Source organism: Dromiciops gliroides, chromosome 2 (genome assembly GCF_019393635.1).
Source record: "Dromiciops gliroides isolate mDroGli1 chromosome 2, mDroGli1.pri, whole genome shotgun sequence".
Lineage (NCBI taxonomy): Eukaryota > Metazoa > Chordata > Mammalia > Microbiotheria > Microbiotheriidae > Dromiciops > Dromiciops gliroides.
In genome coordinates this window covers 309,436,090-309,458,716 of record NC_057862.1, presented here as the reverse complement: position 1 = coordinate 309,458,716, position 22,627 = coordinate 309,436,090, and the positions used below count along the sequence as shown (strand labels likewise).

General features: G+C 43.5%; 2 protein-coding genes and 1 long non-coding RNA gene across 3 annotated transcripts; 2 read left to right on the top strand and 1 right to left on the bottom strand.

Moving 5' to 3' along the window:
- Positions 1-4: 4 nt before the first annotated feature.
- LOC122744583 lies at positions 5-4,049 on the bottom strand. Its single transcript, XR_006355086.1, has 4 exons — positions 4,001-4,049; positions 696-725; positions 302-353; positions 5-52 (listed from the first exon to the last, which is right to left on the bottom strand). It is a non-coding gene; the product is annotated as an uncharacterized LOC122744583 (long non-coding RNA).
- CD14 (CD14 molecule) lies at positions 3,831-5,753 on the top strand. The gene is made up of 2 exons (XM_043990123.1): positions 3,831-3,986; positions 4,463-5,753. The coding sequence occupies exons 1-2, from the start codon at positions 3,984-3,986 to the stop codon at positions 5,606-5,608; spliced, it is 1,149 nt and encodes a 382-aa protein (XP_043846058.1). The 5' UTR covers positions 3,831-3,983; the 3' UTR covers positions 5,609-5,753.
- A 441-nt stretch (positions 5,754-6,194) lies between these two features.
- On the top strand, positions 6,195-15,800 carry LOC122742737. Its single transcript, XM_043987187.1, has 16 exons — positions 6,195-6,449; positions 6,529-6,583; positions 6,722-6,801; positions 6,893-6,940; positions 7,179-7,298; positions 7,415-7,492; positions 7,602-7,684; positions 8,208-8,294; positions 8,407-8,523; positions 8,651-8,781; positions 9,229-9,443; positions 9,527-9,610; positions 13,920-14,048; positions 14,157-14,318; positions 14,648-14,777; positions 14,968-15,800. Exons 1-16 carry the CDS (start codon positions 6,432-6,434, stop codon positions 14,994-14,996), a joined length of 1,566 nt encoding a protein of 521 aa, XP_043843122.1. The 5' UTR covers positions 6,195-6,431; the 3' UTR covers positions 14,997-15,800.
- The last annotated feature ends 6,827 nt before the right edge of the window (positions 15,801-22,627 follow it).

Sequence of the window (22,627 nt, the reverse complement as noted above, 5' to 3'; positions counted from 1 at the left end):
GGAGGGCGGGGCTGCGGGAGCGCAGGGCGGAGCCTCTGGGGGCCAGCGCGGCCTGCGAGGGCAAATCTCGTTTCACTTCCTAATTCCCGACTTCCTAAAGGAAGTTACTCATCCGCTCCTTCCTCTGTCGGAAAGGCCAAGAGCCCCTCCCTCCTCTCCCTCAGCGCTCTCGCCCCCGCCGCTCCCTCCACCCGCCCCCAACATTCCTCCCGACCCGGGGACCGTTTCCGCGCCCCCACGTAGCCTTTTCTCCCTCCAGCCTTTCCCCACCAATGGATTTGGGATAAACACTTGATCTTACCAAAAAAGTGAATGGGTTTCTTGTATAGAAATTGGCACCCAGGGGAGCTGTACTGTACGGGAAATGAATAACGTGATGTGAGCAATAGTCTCTAATCCCAAACAAAACCATCTGTCTCATAGGTTTTTTTTTCTGAAAATGCAGAATTTTTTATAGCAATAACTAGCATGTATATAGCTAGCTTTAAGGTTTGCAAAGCATTTTATAAACGTTATTTCACTGTATCTTCACAACACTCTTGGGAGGTGAGTGCTATTATTATCTCTATTTTACAGATTAGGAAACTAAGGCTGAGCAAGGTCAAGTGACTTGCCCAGGGTCATACAGGTGTCTGAGGCTGGATTTGAATTTAGGCCTAGTTGACTCCAAATCCAGCACTCCAGGTGCCACCTACCTGTTGATCCTGAATCTTCCAGATTGAGGCCTATGGAAAAAGGATAAAAACTTTGTTTATAACTAGGGAACTACTAGTTCTAATATACATTATGTATGTATTAGTATATTTTATATACAATATATATTCTAATATAGTGAAAATGGCACTATTGAGAAGTAGCTTTGGGGAGTGAAAAGATCACTGGCATAACCTTTCTCATTTCTAAGGCAACTAAGCCTGTTTACTTAACTGGAACTATCCTAGTGAGCAAATGTTTTATTTGTCCTTCTCAAAGAGTACCATGACATCAGAGTGATGTCATGACTTGCACTGAATTGGATTTAAGAGAGGGAGGGCTGTGCAAGGTCACTAACCTCACTCTTTCCTCCAGAGCCAGATATATATATATATATATATATATATATATATATATTTTGGTGAGGCAATTGGGGTTAAGTGACTTGCCCAGGGTCACACAGCTACTAAGTGTCAAGTGTCTGAGTTCGGATTTGAACTCAGGTCCTCCTGAATCCAGGGCTGATGCTCTATCCACTGCACCACCTAGCTGCCCCTATCTTTTTTAATAGTATGTTATTTTTTCCCAGTTACATGTAAAGATAGTTTTCAACATTCATTTTAAAAGATTTTTAGTTCCACATTTTTCTCCCTTCCCTCCCTCCACCCCTCAAGACAGCAAACAATCTGATATAGGTAATATATGTACAATCACATTAAACATATTTCCACATTAGTCATATTGTGAAAGAAGAATCAGAACAAAAGGGGAAAACCTCAAAAAACAAAAAAAAAAAGTAGAAACAGTATGGTTCAATCTGAGTTCAGATCCCACAGTTTTTTTGGACGTGGAGAACATTTTCCATTATGAGTCCTTTGGAATTGTCTTAGATCATTGTATTGCTGAGAAGAGCTAAGTCTATCACGGCTGATCAGCACACAGTGTTGCTGTTACTGTGCACAGTGTTCTCCTGGTTCTGCTCACTTCACTCAGCAACAGACCATTTAAGTATTTACAGGTTTATCTGAAATCTACCTGCTCATCATTTCTTTTCTTTTTTTTTTTTGACTTTGGGTTGTTTGTTTTTATTTCCTTTTTTTTAATTTATTTTTTTATTTTTATTTTTTTTAATGTATAAGGTATTTTATTTTTTCCGTTACATGTAAAGATAGTTCTCAACTTTTGTTTATACAAGCTTTACAATTTCAGATTTTTCTCCCTCCCTCCCCTCCCTCCCCCCTCCCCTAGACAGCAGGTAATCTAATATAAGTTATATCTATATATCTCTATACATATACATATAGATATAGATATATACACACACATATATATATATACACATAATAACATTAATCCTTTTTCTGCATTAATCCTGTTACAAGAGAAAAAATCAGAGCAGTGATGCAAAACCTCAAAATAGAAAAAAAAAACAACAGCACCCAAAACAAAAAAAATAATATGGTTCAATCAGAATCTATACTCCACAGTTCTTTCTTTCTTTTTTTTTCTTGGATTTGGAGATCCTCTTCTATCATGCTCATCATTTCTTAACAGCAGTATGTCATTACATTCATATACCACAATTTGTTCAGCCATTCCTCAATTGATGGGCATCCCATCAATTTCCAATTCTTTGCTACCACAAAGAAAGCTGCTAGAAATATTTTTGTACATGTGGGTCCTTTTCCCTTTTTTATGATCTCTTTGGGATACAAACCTAATAGTGGTATTGCTGGGTCAAAGGGTATGCACAACCCCATGACCCTTTGGGCATAGTTAGTGGCTATATATATATATATAATCATAAAAAAGAGAAAAGAGATCATAAAAAGGGGGAAAGGGGGAAAGAGCCCATATATATGTATATAAGGACAACTGGAAATGGCCCCAGATGTTTAAGACAATTGGAGTTAAGTTATTTGCCCAGGGTCACACAGCTAGTATGTGTCTGAGGTGTAATTTGAACACAGGTGTTCTTGACTCTGGGGCCAGTGCTCTATCCACCTAGCTGCCCTGATGATCAAGTAAGAGGCAGTCTGGAGTAGTGAAAAGACTAGTAGTATGTCTAGAGTTGCAAGGTCAGTGTTCAAATCACCTTTATAATAGTTTCTACCTCTGTGACCTTGGGCAAGTCACTTGCCTCAGTTTCTTCATCTGTAAAGTGAGGATCTTGGTGCAGATGGTCTCTACAGTAGTTTCCAATTACAACCTATTATAATCTGTGGGAGTTTAGATAAATACATTGGAGGCCTTGGCTGCATATCATGCCTGCTCCCACACTCCCTGTTAGCAAGTATTTTGAGTTTGTGTTCAGGGCAGGAATGTATAGATTTGATGGGGGTGAGAAAAAGTAGGGAGGCTTTAAGTTAACTTCTAGTTACACTTCCTCATTCCCCAATCCAAACTCCTCATCTGCACGTTAGGGACTGAGGCTTCCGTCAACAGTTTTACCAGTTTGTGCAACTCTGTCACAAACTGTGTCAAACTTAAATTCAATTCACGCACAAGTTACGGCATCACCCCATAAGGTCCTCTTAAATTTGAAGGAGGAACAACAGCTCTATCTGGACCAGTCCAATTTGTCATTTCCCTCACTGTTGGCCAAAGGTATTAAGTTTTAGTAATCCTAAAGACTCCCATTCTCCCACTCTTCCCTAAATAAAAGAAGGTAGTATACAGAGAGACTGAGTGAGAGAAAATGAAATTTAGAATTTTACAGATCTAGAAACAAAACTAAAAGGAGCTTTGAGGCTCACCCATTAAGCCTACCACAATATAGATGGGCTTTCTCTGCCTTTGGTTCCTGTCCTGTTCTGTCACTTCCCAGAAACTGGGAAATTGAGAAATTGAGCAGGGTTTCAGAAACTGAATTTTAATATTTTATATATATTTTATACTTTATTACAGACTGTGGAGACTCACTGGTTCCATCTCCAGCCAGACTAGAAACAGAAGGCCCAAGGTAGATTGTAGGACTTAGGGATGGGAGGACAATAAAAAATAAAACTAAATTAAAATAATAAGAGTTGGAGAACTGTCAAGCTGAGGGGAAAGTCCTGGTGTTTTTTTCCTGGTGCCCCCAGTGTCCCAGTACCCGCCCTTCTTGGTACTGACATCCTTGATTGCAAAACTAAACAGAGGGGAAGTTGGGGGGGGGCGGAATTTGGGTTTAATAGCACAGTACAAAAGCCCTAAGGTCATTCAAAACCCAAGACTCACATCCCAGAAGCCAGACTGCCTAGCTCTAAGCAGAAAAGGAGTAGTAGGGACAGAGGCTACCAGGACCAGCTATGGTGAGTGACCTTACCCTCCAGTTTTGTAGTAGTTAAGTCATTTTTCAGCCATATCGACTCTCTGTCCTCATTTGGGGTTTTCTTGTCAGAGATACTGGAGTGGTTTGCCATTTCTTTCTCCAGTTCATTTCACAGAAGAGGGACTGAGGCAAACAGGGTTAAGTGACTTGCCCAGGCTTAGGCTGGATTTGAATTCGGTTCCTCCTGACTCTAGGCCCAGCACTCTATCCTCGATCCTCTACAACCTCTCCCAAACCCAAGCCCTAATGCTTCTCAGTGTTGGTCTGGGGCTGAGTATCTAGGTAGAGCAGGAAACTTGGGAGGGGAAGGACAGCAGGTGAGGAAATAATAAGTGAAATCAGACTGGGCTGGGTTCTGAAGTCAAAGTAGGTCCTAGTAGTCCAGACATTCGCACTGCTCTGGTTTCCCCAGCAGTGGGACAAGCTTTGAGACAAACCGTTTGATGTCATTATCAGGAGCCCTGGAAGAGGTCGCCGCTACCGTGGCTGCTGCTGCTCTCTCCCCTGCTGTTGCTTTCCCGGTCATCGTCAGATCCCTGTATCCTCCTGGACGAAGAGGGCGAGAACTGCTTCTGCAATTTTTCCACCCCGGAGCCTGAATGGAATAGCATTACGATGTGCATTTCCTCTAAGGAGGTAGCGATCCATGGGGGCGGCCACAACTTGGATGTCTTTTTGCAGCAAGGAGGAGCTGCTGACCCGAGCAAAGCAGCAGACGTGCTGAGAGCGCTGGGTCTGAGACGGCTGAAGGTAAAAGAGGCCCAAGTGCCGGCCCTACTTCTGTACCAGCTCCTGCGGGCGCTGACCTACACGCGGATTCAGGAGCTGACTCTAGAGGATCTGGTGATTTCGCACCCGCCCCTGCCACCTCCCTCGCCCACTGACAGAGACCTTTCGCTGAGAGCCCTGCACCTCCGCAGAGTGTCGTTGGCCGGAGAGGGCAACTTTCCGGTCTCCATAGTGCCTTGGTTAAAACCTGGACTGAAGGCACTGAGCTTGACTGGTTTGGGTCTGAGCAATGTGCCCTGCCCAGACTTGGGCACCTTCAAGGAACTAAACTCTCTGGATCTGTCAGACAACCCAGAGATACGAGAAAGTGGCTTAACTTCGGCCGCCTGCCCCAAGGAGTTCCAGGCACTGAAGGATCTGGAGCTTCGGAACACCAGCCTCCAGTCCCTGGAGGGAGTGTGCCGAGGTCTGGAGGCTATGGGGACAAATGTGCGGCGACTGGACATCAGTTACAACGAGCTGCGAGATACGGCCGGTACTCAGTGTACTTGGCCACCCACCCTTCTATCCCTCAACCTGTCCCACGCGAAGCTGCAGAGTGTGCCCGCGTCTCTGCCCAAGAAGCTGCAGCAGTTGGTCCTAAGCTATAACTTATTGGAGAAAAAGCCGGAGCTGCCCCAGGTGACCGACCTGATCCTCGAAGGGAACCCTTTTACCAGCTGCAACGTCACGGACAAGTCGCAAGGGGAGCAGGCTCCAGAAAGCTGCTGGCTTAGTTCCGGCGGGATCAGGTCCGTAAGCACACCGTGTGTCCTTCAAGCCTCTGGGACTGCAGCCTTGGCGCTGTTGCGCGGGGTCAGAGCATTCTCCTGAAGTTGGCTGAGGGGTAGACTAGGGAGGGGGAAAAACAAGTCCAAGTTCCCACCTGGCTGCCTTGTGATTTCAGAGACTGCAGGGTAACCTGGCAGGATATGTCTTTTAATTAAAAATTGTAACAACTAATAACTGAGAAACAAAATGTTTGTTTGTCTTACTTCTTTCTTCCCCAGAGGCTCTGAGGACTTGTTCAGGGCCACTGGAGTTGTGGGGTGGAGCACGGGGGAGGAGGAAGGAAAATCTCACAATTAGAACTGACCTTCATAAAGCAGAAGAGCCCCAGACAGGGCGCTGGCCCCTATACCTCCCCTCGCCTAACTGGGAGCTGCCTTCCTGGAATCATAAATTCTTATATGTGGAAAGGAAGTTTGGAGTTCACCACGTCCAGAGATTCTTACCGTGAAGTCTCTGAATTAAAAAAAAAAAGCAAAAAAACCTGTTTTTTGATCTATTTTGTTTCCTTCATAATCATATGTATTTAATTTTATGCATTTCAAAACATTAATGGGTCCATGAAAAAGGTTAAGAAGCTCTGTATCTCTCTACCTTCCTTTCTTCATCTTCACCAAAATGGTCACATCCCAATAAGGGTCTGGAAATTCTTACCTCACCTCCCTAGACAAGACTGGTGTGTATGGAATCAATTGGCTGTATTGGGAACTTGGGGGCTTGTGGGTGGAACAGAAGCGGAATTCTGGGAGACAGACACAGGTGGACTGAGAATAGCCTGGTGGACAGGATTGGGGGAACAGCAGGCCCCGCCCTGAAACCACCAGATGGGACATGAATTATTGAGGAGAACCCTAGAGGCTCCAGAACCATGACTAGCAGAGAGCAGGTGAGTAGAAACTTGCCCTCTGGACCTCCCTGGTTGCTTAGACTCAGGGCCCCAGCTTCACTATCTTCTCTCCCTTCAGGTGGGGTCTGCCACAGTGACAGTGGTTGTAGAAGTGGCATCCTTGCCAGAGGCAGGTGAGACATTTCTTCTAAGAGGTCAGGTCTGGAAGGAACCCTGGAAGTAGTGGACTGGAGCTGGTTTCTTCTGTCCTAAACAGGAGAAAACCCAAGCGGAGTCTCCCAGGACTGATTGAAGCCATTACTCTATTATAGGGCCTGACACCTGCAGCCCCAGATTCCTTCTAGATGGTCCTAAAATGCTCCGGCTAGATCCAGGAGACCCTGAGACTCTGGTACCATTGGGGTTGGGAAGGGTGGGACCAGGGGGAGGAAGAAGAGGATGTAAATGAGAACGGATCTTAGTGACTAGGGTCCTGCACCTAGGAGCACCGATTCACATTTGACCGAGTCCTGGGCCCAGAGCATTTGAAGGTAGAATAAGGGGGTAGGTGGGGCGTGGTTGGCAAGATCTTGTCCCCATCTGCCTCATTCTGTTTCTCCCTTCTGTAACATCATACCCTACGCTGCCCTTCTGTGCCTTCCTAGGTTGGAGCATGCTGTTTGGGGGTGGGGGTGGGACCAGGAAGGACTAGGATGCCCCAGGTTGAAAATATAGCAACCACAGGGAGATGAGGTCCCCGGAGAGGTGCACTCTTATCTTTTGATCTAGGAAGCAGAGCAGGAGTTTCTGGAGAACATTCAGGCTGTGCTGGGCTCAGTCTCCAGAGGTTACAGTGTGTCTGTGCTGATTAGGGGCAGAGAAGCCAAGCAACCGGATCTGGTTCCTCAGGTGAGGAGCTGGCATCCACTTTGCCCTACCACACAGTCCAGACTGGCTTGGACTCCAGAGCAAAGGGACTATCTTTTCTCCCCACCCTATACCTACCCTCTCTAATCATTTTCCAGCTGCTGGCAATGCTGTTTGAGGAGATTCAACCCTCGGGTGCTTCTGAACCTTCCCTCGGGACCCTAAGTCTAGTGCAGGTGACAAGCTCTTGGGAAGGATTAGCCCTGGAGAGTGATCTCTAAGGCTTTTATGGGTTCCACACAAACTTATCCCATGCACTTCCCACCCCTCCCCCCTTGCTTTTAGCTCAGTTCTAGTGGGAGGAGTCGAGACTTATTATTACCTGGAACTGGAGACCTGACCTTGTTGGATGTGAACCCACTGGGTCTGTGAGTATGTTACCTTGCCCAGGATGGGAATAACCTCTCTCAGCACTGTTCTCCCTTCCTCACTCCCCACCTTCTAGCACCATTCCCATAAAAGCCACTGCTGGGCCTTGTTCTGGGGTTGCACAGAATGGAATTCTTTGGAAGGAGATGGAACTGAAAGAGTACTATCTTACCCCATGGTTCTTTGTTCTCCCAGAGAGCTTATCTTCTGCACAGCTGTCCCATTCATGGCTTTTCTGTCTATATGACTAGGGGTTCCCTGCTCATTTCATTCTTTTTTTTTTTAATTTTTTTTTTAAGGGCAATGGGGGTTAAGTGACTTGCCCAGGGTCACACAGCTAGTTAAGTGTCAAGTGTCTGAGGCTGGATTTGAACTCAGATCCTCCTGAATTCAAGGCCAATGCTTTATCCACTGCGCCACCTAGCTGCCCCCCTCATTTTATTCTTATGCCTGGGATTTAAGGCTTTGAAGGTCCTGGGGCAGAGGGCTCTTACAAGCCTAGGTTTTCCCCTTTTTTCCCAGGGTAGTGGAAGGAGCTAGTGAAGCAGAGGTCCTTGACTCCAAGTCTGGCTGTCAGCTTTACCTCAAGGCAATGGAGGGCTTGGACAGGTATGTGAGCCTGTGGACAGAGCCTGGCAGAAGGGATGAGGGAAGGAAATACAAATTTAGAGGGTAACCTAAGAAGCCCTGCCCTGAGCTTAACAGTCTTCTCCTTCCCCAGGGCCTGTTCCCTTCTTACAGTCACAGTGTCCTGCCTGGGGCCCAGCACCATAAAGAGGCCCTGGGCCAGAGGCATGTGGCGGGGTTCACTAAGGGTCCTGCAGCTTCCAGAAGCTCCGTGAGTCTAACTTGGGGTGGGATCCAGGGCAGCAGTTTGAGAGTTCCCTAAAATAAGGGAAAGTCAGTTTCCCTAACTCATAACAAGGACTTGCATTATGCCTGGCCTTAGCCCTCACTCCTTGTAGGGACTGCCCCTTATTGCTGGTCCTGGGAGGGAAGGCTTCTAAGGCCCATACAGGCTCCTTGCCTTGGGTTGTGACTCGGTTGCTCTTCGGGAATAGTTACAGTAGCCTGCTGCTCCGCTTGGATCCCCAAGGTATGAGGTTGGGAAGGGAGGGAAGGGAAAAGAAATGAAGTGAGGTTTAATCCTTTCAGGGGAGGGTATCAGGAAAGTTCTGCTCACCAGGCTCACAAATCCTGCCTTGACATTTTATCTCATCCAGGCTTCTTACTTAAGAGTGGGCTTTGCATACCCAGCACCAGTCCAGTGGGAAGAGGGAGCCCAGTGTGATTCTTGGCAGGAGAGTTTGGGAGGAATGGACAGGATTGGTCTTTGACTATACTTTTTTTTTTTTGGCGGGGCAACTGGGGTTAAGTGACTTGCCCAGGGTCACACAGCTAGTAAGTGTCAAGTGTCTGAGGCTGGATTTGAACTCAGGTACTCCTGAATCCAGGTACAGTGCATTATCCACTGACTATATTTTCAAAAGCCCATCCCACTCCTCATGAATTGCCCCCACTGCCTACCTGTTCTCCCTGGCAGCCACCCCCTTGAGCCTGCTCCTGGCCTCACTATCAGGGGCCACAGGAGCTCGGGACCCAGCCCGTTTGAAGGAGGTTTCTCCCACACTGTGGGATGCTTCAGAAGAAATTCAGGCCCGGCATGCAGCTGTCCAGGAACTGCGCTCTGAGCTCTCTGGAACCACTGTACAGGAGAATCAGCTCACCAAGCTGAGCCTGGTGCTCAGGGAATTGAAGGTAAAACAACAGAACCAGGTACTACCCTTCCACCTAGGGCATCAGGGGCTCTGGAAACTAGTGACTGAACCTGATGTCTGCAGGTACTGAAAAACCAACGCCGGTATTGGGAAAGCAGGCTGCTCAAGGGAGCTGGAGCCTCAGCACAGGGGCTTCCAAACCTGCAGGTATGTGGGTGCCAACTCCCTAGACCTTGAGATTGGTATTTTATCACCACTCCCAGAAGACAGCTCTGGGGCTAGGGCTCTCTAGTCTTCTTCTTTTTTAAACCTTTTATTTATTTATTTATTTTTAGTGAGGCAATTGGGGTTAAGTGACTTGCCCAGGGTCACACAGCTAGTAAGTGTTAAGTGTCTGAGGCTGAATTTGAACTCAGGTACTCCTGTCTCCAGGGCCAGTGCTCTATCCACTGCGCCACCTAGCTGACCCAACCTTTTATTTATTTTTAAATTTTTTTTATTTAATTTTTTTTTGGTGAGGCAATTGGGGTTAAGTGACTTGACCAGGGTCACACCGCTAGTAAGTGTTAAATGTCTGAGGTCGGATTTGAAGTCAGGTCCTCCTGAATCCAGGGCCGGTGCTCCTCTCTAATCTTCTGAAAGCATCCTTTCCCAGTACACTTGATTCCAAATCTGGTCTAGGACCAAAAGTAGGCAAGAGGACAAGCAACAACTTAGGGTGCAAAAAGGAACTCTTTATTATGACTTTTTATATAATTAGATTATTTTAAGGCAGCAGCAGCTTGGTATACTGGACAGAATGCTGTTCTTGCAAGCTAGAAAAGCTGGGTTCAAATCCTACCTCTTACAGTGACAAGCTGGCTATGATGCCTAAGGTGCTTAACATCTCTGGGCCTCAGGCGAATCTGTGTAAATTATAGGGAAGTTGAGATCTATCTCCATTTCATACTTGTAATAAAAGAAAATTCTGTTTTCCATGGCAGCAAGTACTTTTGTGATGAGAAGTCCTGTGTTACAATGAGTCAGAGGTCAAAGGCTCCAGTGAACAGTAACAATTTTCAGATCTTCAAGGGGAAGGGAAAAGGATGGTCAGGAGGGCACATACCTTGCTAGGGCTTTTGTATATCTCCATCTTCCTCAGGAGACATCACCCTGCTATGCTCCTTCCTAGGTCTATGAGGGGCTCTGTAGTCCTTCTAGTCCTGCTCTTTTTTTAAGCAGTTTATCTTATACACACATAGAGAGATTTTTAAAAAAATTTTTTTAGTGAGGCAATTGGGGTTAAGTGACTTGCCCAGGGTCACACAGCTCCAGGGCCGGTGCTCTATCCACTGCACCATTTAGCTGCTCACATAGAGAGAGTATAAAGGGACAGACCTCAAAACTTAAAAACCTTAATTCCTGTCTAATTTGGTACCTTGTTTATCCTGGTACTTATTTATCTGGAAGGAAAGAAGTTAAGTATTCTTGTAATCTAGCATCTGACCTCACAATCTTACTTTTTCTCTTTGCTTTTTAAATTTAATAGAATTATTTTCCATTAATAAAAATCTACCTTCTCTCCATTCCCACCTGCTCCCTACCCCCACTGGGGAAAAAAAGACAAACAAAACCCTTGTAACAAATAGGCATTGTTTGTGTTGCAGTATGGGCCTAGATTCTCTCTCCTCTGGGGCAGGAAATGGGCAGCTTGTTTCCTCATAAGTCCTCTAGAAGCAACATATTTCAGGGCATTTGCTGATCAGCATTCTTACACCTTAAAAAGAAGTGTGTCTTTATAATGTTATCATATAAGAATCTGTTCTTTTCAATGCTACCAATTATATAATAGTGATATCTACAGTTGCTTAAAACTCACCTTTTACACTGAAATGAAAACATCTCCAACCTTGGGAGAAGGAGGCTTTGTTGCATCACAACACATCCCCCTCTAGCTGCTAGAACTAGAAGAGATCTTTTCCCCTGTTTTCCAGAAGCACCCCCAAGGTGAATTTCAGGCCTTATGGCCCAGACACTGTCTACTTGGGCTTCCTCAGTTTGCCTACCTTCACCCAGAATAAAAATATTTCTCTTTGGCAGCAGACAGTTCAGAAACTCTGGGCCTGGGGAGGAAGCCACCCCTGCCAGCTGGGGAAGAAACTACCCTCTTGGGGGCTCCAAGAAACAAGTAAACCTTCACCTCTTCCTATAGGGGTACATGGGGATTCTCTAGGAGGCAGGTGGCATTGGGTGATACCCCTTCCTGTGGGTAAAATTGGGTTAAAATGACCACCTGAAGTCTGAAGGGAGGAAAGGAATCACAAAAAATAAAGATGTTACAAGGAAGAGGGAAGGGGAAGTCCCACTGCTTTATCTTGCCAGGGGTGGGGACAATCAGGAACAGATTATGGTTTTATTGGACCATAGGATTTAGAGTTGGAAAGAACCTTAGAAATCCTCTAGGCCAATCTCACTATTCTCCAGATGAGGAAATTAAGGACAATAGAGATTGAGTTATTTCCCTGACATGATATAGCTAGTAAGTAAATTCAAGTCCTCTGACTTCAAATCCAGTGGTCTGACCATGATGACTCTCTCTCTCTCTCTCTCTCTCTCTCTCTCTCTCTCTTTTTCGAGGCAATGAGGGTTAACTAGGGTCACACAGCTAGTAAGTGTCAAGTGTCTGAGGTCAGATTTGAACTCAGGTCCTCCTGAATCCAGGGCAGGTGCTTTATCCACTGCGCCACCTAGCTGCCCCCAGTACCTCTTCTTTTAGGAGTAGTTGGCAAAGCCACTTCCTATCTCTCTTGGGCTGTAGCTCTGATTTCACTGCCCACCACCTATAGTGCTAAATCCCCTAAATCTGGGGTGAGGACAAAACTTGGAATTGGGAACCTTGTGCTGGAGAAGACCAACAGACCTGACATAGGGCTTAGGATAAGTCAGAAAAAGTTTCTCCTATGAGAAGCAAAACCAAAGATGACCAGATAACAGGATAGACATAATGAGGAAACAAGGAACTATTCAAGTTTAGACTGACCAACTAGATATCAGGACAGACATACCTAACTAGTAAGGGGAGATAAATTCTATAGTAGGAACATCAATTAGGTGTGGCTAGTATCTGACCAGAGCTAGGAGACAAAGATAACCCCAAAGGTCAGGATCATGATTTAAAAAAAAAAATCCCTCTCTATTCTCTGGAATAAGACAAGCATCCAAGCTTTCCCCACCCCACCCCAAAAGGGAACTTTCCAGTTTTCAAGTGGACACTCCATTTATCCTCTATAAAAGCTTTTGCCTTTCTTCTGTTCTGGAGGAGGAGAATGTTTCTGAGCCCTCCTCCCCAAGAGGTGAAGTCTTTGACTTACCCCTCTGTCACTGTCTCTTTAGTCCCAGTTAAATGAATAGGTGGCTGAATTCCTCTCTAGCACCAAATGAAAGATTACTTTAATTCTGATTGGACTGTATGGGAGAGTGTAATTCTTTACTGAGGAATACCTAAGGACCTCCACCTTTTCCCATGACAGACCCCAATGGGGAAGTTAGGCTTATCTCTGTTTGGTTTTTTTCTTTGTGGGGGGGGGGAAGGGGCATGGGGGTTAAGTGACTTGCCCAGGGTCACACAGCTAGTAAGTGTCAAGTGTCTGAGGCCAGATTTGAACTCAGGTACTCCTGAATCCAGGGCCAGTGCTTTATCCACTGTGCCACCTAGCTGCCCCCTAGGCTTATCTCTGAATCAGGAATTCTTTTTAAAATCTAATTAAATTTTTTCTTTATTTTTAGCATTCTTTTTATTTTTGAGTTCTAAATTCTCTTCCTCTCTCTGTTTCCTCCCCCCACACATTTGAGAAGGCAAGCAGTATGATGCCCATTATACATCTGAAGTCTTGCAAAACTGTATTTGTAAGGCAGGAGTTATTAAACCTTCTTTGTGTCATGGATCTATTTGGCAGTCTGGTGAAGCTTAATACTACTGTGGTTTCTTGCATATCTTTGTAATTGAAGGAAATGCTAGGTTTTAGATTGCAGTTAGTTAAAATAAATGGTGTTTTAAAATGTTTTTTTCCTCATTCAAATTCTCAGATACCTAAAATCTAATGGATCCTAGGTTAAAAACCCCCAACATAAGGGAAAGGAAAATGGAACTTGGCCAGATGAAAAGACCAGGATGTAAATTCTCCTGGTCAGTGTCTATTCTGTCTTTTTTTTTTTTTTGGTGAGGCAATTGGGGTTAAGTGACTTGCCCAGGGTCACACAGCTAGTAAGTGTTAAGTGTCTGAGGCCAGATTTGAACTCAGGTCTTTCTGAATCCAGGGCTGGTGCTCTGTCCACTGTGCCACCTAGCTGCCCCTATTCTGTTTTGTTTTTGTTTTTGTTTTTTTAGGCAATGGGGGTTAAGTGACTTGCCCAGAGTCACACAGCTAGTAAGTGTCAAGTGTCTGAGGCCGGATTTGAACTCAGGTACTCCTGAATCCAGGGCCGGTGCTTTAACCACTGCGCCATCTAGCTGCCCCGCCCCTATTCTGTCTTATAGGTCCCTGATGTAGCACTGCAGTTTATGTTAGCACGGGCCCATAGGCAGCTGCTCCAAGAACATCATCAATCCCAGATCCAAGAGGAGCTGAACTGCTTGGGACAAGACAAGGAAACAGCAACAGACCAGGTTAGTTCCAGATATCCAGGGATAGAGAATCAAAAAGAGACTGAGACCAGAGCTGAGGCTGATTAGTAGGCTCCTTCTGTCTCAGCAAGTACCTGTGTTCTATCACAGCCCCCAGACCTATCAGCTAAGAATCCGAGCCAGAATCGTGCAGCACTGGTCCTGCAGCTGGAAGCACTGAGAGTGGAGCGAGATGCGGCTGAACGGGACTTAGAGGCCCTGTATGAGCTGCATGTGCTAGGAGCCCGGGCTCAGACCTGCCACATGTTGCAGGTCAGTAGTGGACAGAGAATGGTAGCAAAGGAATGAGAGCTCAGGCTTAATAACCCTGACTGCTGGGGCAGCTAGATGGCACAGTGGATAAAGCACAAGCCCTGGGTTCAGGATTTGAATTCAAATCTGGCCTCAGACACTTGACACTTACTAGCTGTGTAACCCTGGGCAAGTCATTGACCTGGGGGGAGAAAAAGAACAAAAAAGAATAACCCTGGCTGCTATTTATCCATTCTACATCTTATGCTGACAGGCAATCACTCAAGTCCCAGCTAAATAAATAGGTGGCTGAATTCCTCTAACCATCAACCTGCCCATTAAAAGCACAGGTGTTCCGGGCTTTTCGGGAGCTGTGGAAGAAGCGGGCTGCTGCCAGGGAGTTCCATCACCGAATTCTGTTAGTTGGAGTCTTGCAGGATGCTGTCTCTCTGGCCATGCAGAACCAGCAACTCCAGCAGGGTGAGGACCCTGAGGAAGAGGAGTGTAGGGAGGAAGTGGGGTTCAAATGACAATAGAAATAGGGGCTCTTCTACTGATCTCAATCCTCAAGTATGTCCAGCGGAATACTATCAGGGGAGATGAGATTGGGATGCTAGCCGTGATCCTCCAGAAGGGCTTCATTAATTCCATGTCCTATATCTCCCTACAGAAATCACACCGAGGAGAAAAAAAGTTTAAGTTCTTTTCAAGTTCTGACAATCTGCCCTGATGGCTTTTTCTTAAAGTAATGGCATTCAGACCCAGGACTGCCTTGGTCAACAGACATGACCCCAGTCATACCTGTTCTGCAGGAATTCAAATGAAAACAAGCGTCTGACAGCCACTGCCAGGAGGCTTCCTAAAATTTACTGTCATCTGGTCTAAGTTTAGTCCTGCTTCTGGGTATCAGATCACCAGATATTTACTGATCCTGACACCTAGCTGGAAGCCTCTGTTTCTTCACTTCCAGCTCCTTAGAGTTTGGAGAAGAATGTGTAATATCACAAAACTCTGGAGAATGGAGGCCCGGTCAGCTGGTATTTCCTCTGTCCTGGCAAACTCCCACCTTTTGTACCCCTAATTCCAGTGATTCCATTTTAGAATTGGTCAGTGGAAAACTGCCCTCTCCTGCTACCTCCTGCCCCATAGGCAGCTTAATTTCCCCCCTATACAATTCCATTTTTCTCTCTCCTTTTATTGTGTCTGTGGAAATTCCCAACTATTGCTAGCAGCGATGGCCTCTTCCCAGATTGCCTTTTTCCTTTTTTATGGACACACCAAAACTACCTGTGTGATCACAAGCAAATCAATGAACATTTCTGGGACTCAGTTTCTTCATCTGTTGGAATAAGATCCCATGATCTTGGTTCAACCTCCTCTACTTATAGTAAAAATGAGGAAAACGATTATAGACTTAACTCTTTTCAGCAGTACAATGATCCAAGACAATTCCAAAAGACTCACGGAAAATGCTTTCCACATCCAGAGAAAGAACTATGGAGTCTGAATGCAGATGGAAACATACTAGTGTAACTTTGGTTTTTCTTTTTTCTTTTTTGCGTTTTTTCCCTTTTATTGTGATTCTTCTTTCACAATATGACTAATGTGGAAATATGTTTAACATGATTTTACTGAATAACCTATACCAGATTGCTTGCTGTCTTTGGGAGGTGGGAGGGAAGAGAAGAAAGGAGAAAAATTTGGAATTCAAAATCTTTCCAAAATGAATGTTGAAAACTGTCATGGCAGATAGGTGGTGTATTAGGTATTCCTCAATAAAGATTATACTCTCTTGCACAGTCCAATTAGAATTAAAGTGGTCTTTTATTTGGCACTAGAAAAAGTGACCAAGTGGAAAGTCAAAGACTTCACCTCTTGGGGAGAAGGGCTCAGAAGCATTCTCCTCCTTGAAGGCAAAAGCTTTTATATAGGATAGATGGGATATCCACTTGAAAACTGGAAAGTTCCCTTTTGGGGTGGGGTGGGGAAAGCTTGGATGCTTGTCTTATTCCAGAGAATAGAGAGGGATTTTTTTTTTTTTAAATTATGGTCCTGACCTTTGGGGTTATCTCTGTCTCCTAGCTCTGGTCAGGTACTAACCATGCCTAACTGATCTCCTTGCTATAGAATTTTATCTCCCCTTACTAGTTAGGTCTGTCTGTCCTGATATCTAGTTGGTCAATCTAAACTTGATTATTTCCTTGTTTCCTCAGTATGTCTGTCCTGTTATCTGGTTATCTTTGGTTTTGCTTCTCACAGGAGAAACTTCTGATTTATCCTAAGCCCCATGTCAAAAACTATCTTTACATGTAATTGGGAAAAAATAAACTATTCAGTGAAAAATAAAAAAAAAAAAAGATGAGGAAAATGGAGCCCAGCTGATTTGCCCTGGGTCACATAGAACAGAAAATGTCAGACCCAGAATTTGACCCCAAGTCCTCTGACTTTTCACTGTGATCTCACTATCTTCATCCTTGGGATGCTTCTTCAAACACCCTGGCTTCCATGATATAAATACACATACATACGTATAATTTTTTCAAATTGCATGTGAAAACAATTTTAACATTAATTTTTGATAATAAACATTTTTATTTAAAGTTTTGAGTTCCAAATTCTATCCCTCTTCTCCTTCCTCCCCTGCTCTCTCCCTGAGGTGGTAAGCAATCAGATATGTTATACATGTGCAATTATGTAGAACATTACCATATTAGTCCTTTTGTATAAGAAAACTCAGATAAAAGAAAAGAAAGAAAGAAAGTGAAAAATAGCATGCTTCAGTCTGTGTTCATTCAATATCAGTTCTTTCCTTGGAGGTGGATAGTATGCTTCAGCATTAGTCCTTTGGGATTATCTTGGATCATTGTATTGTTGAAAGTAGCTAAATCATTCACAGTTCTTCATCAAACAATATTGCTGTCACTGTGCACAACATTCTCCTGGTTCAGTTCACTTCACTATACATCAGTTCATATAAGTGTTTCAGGCCTTTCTGAAATCATCCTGCTTGTCATTTCTTATAGCACAATAATAGTCCATTACAGTCATGTACCACAGCTTGTTTAACCATTTTTCAATTCTTAGAGCCACCACAAAGAAAAGCTGCTATAAATATTTTTGTACAAATATGTCTTTTCCTCTTTTTTGGGATGTCTTTAGGATATAAACCTAGCAGTGGTATTGCTAGATCAAAGGGTATTTAACATTAATTTTTTAAAAATTGAGTTCCGGGGCAGCTAGGTGGCGCAGTGGATAAAGCACTGGCCCTGGATTCAGGAGTTCCTGAGTTCAAATCCGGCCTCAGACACTTGACACTTACTAGCTGTGTGACCTTGGGCAAGTCACTTAAGCCCCATTGCCCTGCCAAAAAAAAAAAAAAATTGAGTTCCAAATTCTTTCCCTCCCTCTCTCTTCTCCTCATTGAGAGAAGCCAGGCAATTTGATACAGGTTATACATGTGCAGTCATGCAAAACATATTTCTATATTAGTCATGTTGTAAAAGAAAACAGACAAAAAAAGCATCCAAGAAAAATAATGTTTTTAAAAAGTATGCTTCAATCAGTATTCAGATGTTATCAGTTCTTTCTCTGGAAGTGGTTAACATTTTTCATCAAGTCCTTCAGAATTGCATCATTGTATTGCTGAGAATAGCTAAATCTTTCAAAGCTGATCAGCTACAATATTGCTGTTACTGTGTACAATGTTCTCCTGGTTCTACTCACTTCACTTTGTATTAGTTCATGTAAGTCTTCCTAGGTTTTTCTGAAAGCATACTGCTCATCATTGCTTATAGTGTACTAGTATTCCATCACTATCATATACCACACATTGTTTAGCTGTTCCCCAATTGATGGACATCCCTTCAATTTCCGATTCTTTGCCACCACAAACAGAGCTATAAATATTTTTGTACATATTGGTCTTTTTCCTTTAAAAAAAAAATCTCTTTGGAATACAGACCTAGTAGTGTTATTGCTAGGCCAAAGGGCATGCATGGTTTTATAGCCATTTGGGCATAGTTCCAAATTTTTCTCCAGAATGGTTGGATTAGTTCGCAACTTCACCAACAGTGATTTAGTGTCCCAACTTTCCCACATCCCCTCCAACATTTGTCATTTTCCAACATATATATGTGTACATATATATGCATACATATATTTGATTTCTTTATTGATAAACTGACAAATTAATCACTTCCCAGTAAGTTATCCCTTATAATATCTTACCATAAAAAGTTAATTAGACATAAAAAGGCTAATTGTGACTGACCAAGCATATAACTTTCCAGTTCTTAAAAGTTTATCTTTCTTTAATAAAAAGGAAGTGTTTTAACTGCAGACCACGACCTACAACTTCACTCCACCTCAGCCACAGAGATCGTCATGCCTTAGATCTTAACCTCATGAATATCTGTTATCACCTTTATGATCTTGAACTCTACCATTACTACCCTCTGATAATAATCTCCTGACCTATCTCTCCCTCTCTTGAACATATTTTCCTTCCTGAACATATTTTTTATATTCACTTTGATCTGCAGGTCCCTCCCCAAGTCTGTTCTACTCTGTCCTTACTTTCTTCCCTTCACAACCTTAATGGTGTTTGACCAGTTTAACTACACTTTGTCCTCTACCCTAGAATCCTTTGTTCCCTTGACCCAGGTTCATTCGGGCCTACTAATATCTTCAATACTGGGGTTACCTGCTACCAAGTGGGTCCAAATTCATGTTATCTAAATATGTTCTCATCATTTATCTTTTTTATTTTCTACCATCTTTTTATTTTTCCTTGTCACTATAGGCATCTGATCAGTAGCTAATGAAAACCTCATCTTTCTTTAAGCCTCTTATCCTAAGTTCCTCTTATCCTACTCTGAACAACAATATTCCTTAGACAGCAAGATCAAATCAGTCAATACTTAAAGGAGTTAATTTAGGTTATTGGAATACTGAAGCCAAACCTTAAATCCTTTGGCCACATAATGAGAAGGTGGGGCTCACTGGAAAAGACCCTGATGTTGGGAAAGATTGAAGACAAAAGGAAAAGGGGAGGGCAGAGGATGAGATGGTGCTATAGTGTCTTGGAAACAATGAACTTGGATAGACTTCTAGAGATAGTGGAGGATAGAAGGGCTTGGCATGCTGTCACAAAGAATTGGCTGTGATAGAACAACAATAACGATTTATCTCACTCCTTTCTCAGAGGACTTCAACTCTTCCTTGACTGAAAAACAAAAACCCCAATTAAGTACTCTTATCTTTCTTACTCCGAGCCTCCACCCACCCTCTTTAACTCTGTCTCTGAACGATAAGAGCTCACATGTATACAGTGCTTTAAAGGATTGCAAAACACTTTACACACTTTTTTTCTTTTCATTTCATACTTAGCAACAACCCTGTGAGGTAGGTGCTACCATGGTTCTTATTTTATAGATGAAGTGAGGTCCCGGGAAAGTAAGGGAATTGCCAGTAGCCAAATAGCTAGTGTTCAAGGAGGGACTCAAACCCATTTCTTCCTGACTTTAAATTTAGCATTCTGCTCACCATGCCACAATGCCCATCTATGCTAATGGCAACTCCTAATTTTTGTCTTTTCCTTCCCAGCTCCTCTGGAAACTTTATCCAGTGAGTTCCTACAGTAAAATATGAGTTCCTTGAAGCCAGGAACAGTTTTGTTTTTGTGTTGGAATCTGCAAGGGCATTAAAAAATTACACATTAAAAAAAAAATCTAGACCTGTGATATCATCAGTGAAGGGAACTCTTAGTCTGGAAGTTTCCTCTGTAGATGCAAATCAGTAACTCATTTGTAACTTTACTGTTTTCAAGAATAGTCTGGGGGCTCTAAGGAGTTAAGTGACCTGAGGTCACTCAGCCAATAACGACAGAGGCAGAATTCAAAGATTCCAAAGCAGCCCATTATCCACAAGGTCATGCTGCTTGTATGCTTAATAAATATTGGTTGAATTTAAATTGTTTCCCTGAGAAGGATATGGGAGGATTAGATGAAAATCTTATGGACAAAATCAAAGTGGGTTAGTGTTGATGCAAATGTAGCACAGTTCAAATCGACCAATATTTCTTAAGTGTGCACTGTATTCGAGGCACCATGCTACATATGGGCACAGCCCTTGCACTGCAGCAGCTTATATACTGCTACATCTGTATGGATCGCCATACAGAAAGAATTGAGAACAAGGTCATAAAAGAAGAGAAAGCTCTGACAAAATCAGGAATCAGCAAAGAATACCCTGAGGAGACAGAGCCAGGGAGCTAAGCTTGGGGGAAAGTTACTGAGAATCCTTGAAACCTGGCTTCTGATCCCAAGGTTCAGCTGATATTGTTCTTTCCAGTTACTTGATAGTATTTTAATTGTTCAGCCAGCAACCTTTGCTCAGTCCTTTCCCTATACTCTTATTGCTCCTACTCTTATGGGTCCAAATTATCTTTCCAGCAGCTAGGCAGAGCCAGCTAGGGGACATAGTGGACAAAGCACTGAGCTTGGAGTCAGGAAGATCTGGGTTCAAATCTGTCCTTTGATACTTCCTAGGTGTATGACCCTGGGCAAGTCACTTAACCTGTCTGCTGGTTTCCTCAACTATAAAATGGAGAGAGTAACAGGATCTACCTCACAAGGTTGTTGTGAAGATTAAATGATATATTTGTAAAGTACTTAGCACAGTGCATAGCACATAGTAGGTGTTATTCCCCATCTCAACCTACACCCATGCAGATGTCTCTGATTTACATATCTAAACCCTCATTTTTCTCCAGAGCCCATTTTACATCACTACCTGATAGGCATCTCAATTCCAACATATCTTTTCCCCAACATTCACTCATCTTAACTTCCCTATATCTGTTGAGAGCACTGTCCTTCCAGTTTCCCCTGTTCAAAACCTGTCACATTTAACTCTCCTTTCTCCCACATCCTATTAGTCAATGTCTTGTCAATTCTACCTCCAATTAGCTTGCTCTGTACTCACAGTCACTAGCTTAGTTCTGGCCCTATCACCTTACCCAGACTATTGTAATAGTTTGTTTTTTTTTTTTTTGCGGGGCAATGGGGGTTAAGTGACTTGCCCAGGGTCACATAGCTAGTAAGTGTCAAGGGTCCGAGGCTGGATTTGAACTCAGGTACTCCTGAATCCAGGGCCGGTGCTTTATCCACTGCGCCACCTAGCCACCCCCAATAGTTTAATTAGACTGCCTGCTTCCAATCTCTCTTCTCCCATCCTCCCTTCATGCAGCTTCTAAATTGATATTCTCTTACTAGCTGTGTGACCCTGGGCAAGACACTTAAACCTCAGTGCCCTGTAAAAATAAATAAATTTATATTCTCAACACACAGGTCTGACCATATTCTCTCTTTTTTTCAATGTGTATCTTTGAATCCCCAATACCTAGAAAGTTATTTTTTTGGCCTAGACCTCCAATTTCTCTCTTAAAGGGAACTCTCAGTGAACTCCCTGTACCAATGCAGATTAGCATGATCTGTAACTGAGGGAGGTATCCAGGCATTTAATAAATTTACCCAAGGAAGGTTACTGAAGTAAAAGTGAAAATGGGGTCAGGAAATGTCACTATTAGACAAAGAATCTATTTTCTCTGTGGGGGGGGGAGAAGGGGATGGATATGAGAAATTATGTGGAAGTAGACTTGACAAAGCTGAGCAACTGACTGCATAAAGGAGATGGAGATGAGAAAACAGATAATTTTTGAGGTGGTCTCTTACTGGGAAGTCAGCAACTCCTTTAAGAGAAACATGCTGGTTGTGGAGGGGAGTGGCAGGAGTGAAGACAACTGGGTCTTTTGGACATTTTAAGTTTGCAGTATCAACTGGACATCCAGGAGATGTACAGCAGGTAAGTAGGGAAATGTACTACTAGCAGTCAATAAAAAGATTAGGGTTTTATTGGGAATCATGTGCAAGAAGATTGAAGCTATGAGAACAGATGAAATTGACAAGGGAAAGAGCATAGAGGAGGGTTTAGGATAATAGCGATGTTAAAAGAAGCAGGAGATGGATGATGATTCGGCCAGGGCTAAGAAGGAAGTTATACAGGAGAGATAACCATAGAAGCCAATGGATGGATTATTATCCAGGAGAGGAATATCAACAATGTTAGAAGTGACAGAAAGATAAGAAGATTAGAACAGAGAAAAGGTAATTCAAGTTAGCCATTTAAATGGCTGACAATCTTTGAGGAAACCATTTCACAGCAGATGATTGAGGCCAGAAACCAGACTGAAGTGGGTTGAGTGAGTGGAATAGCAATGAAGTTGTTGGATATTTTAAATGGGTGTGGGATGGGCTGGTTCTTTGTTTTCA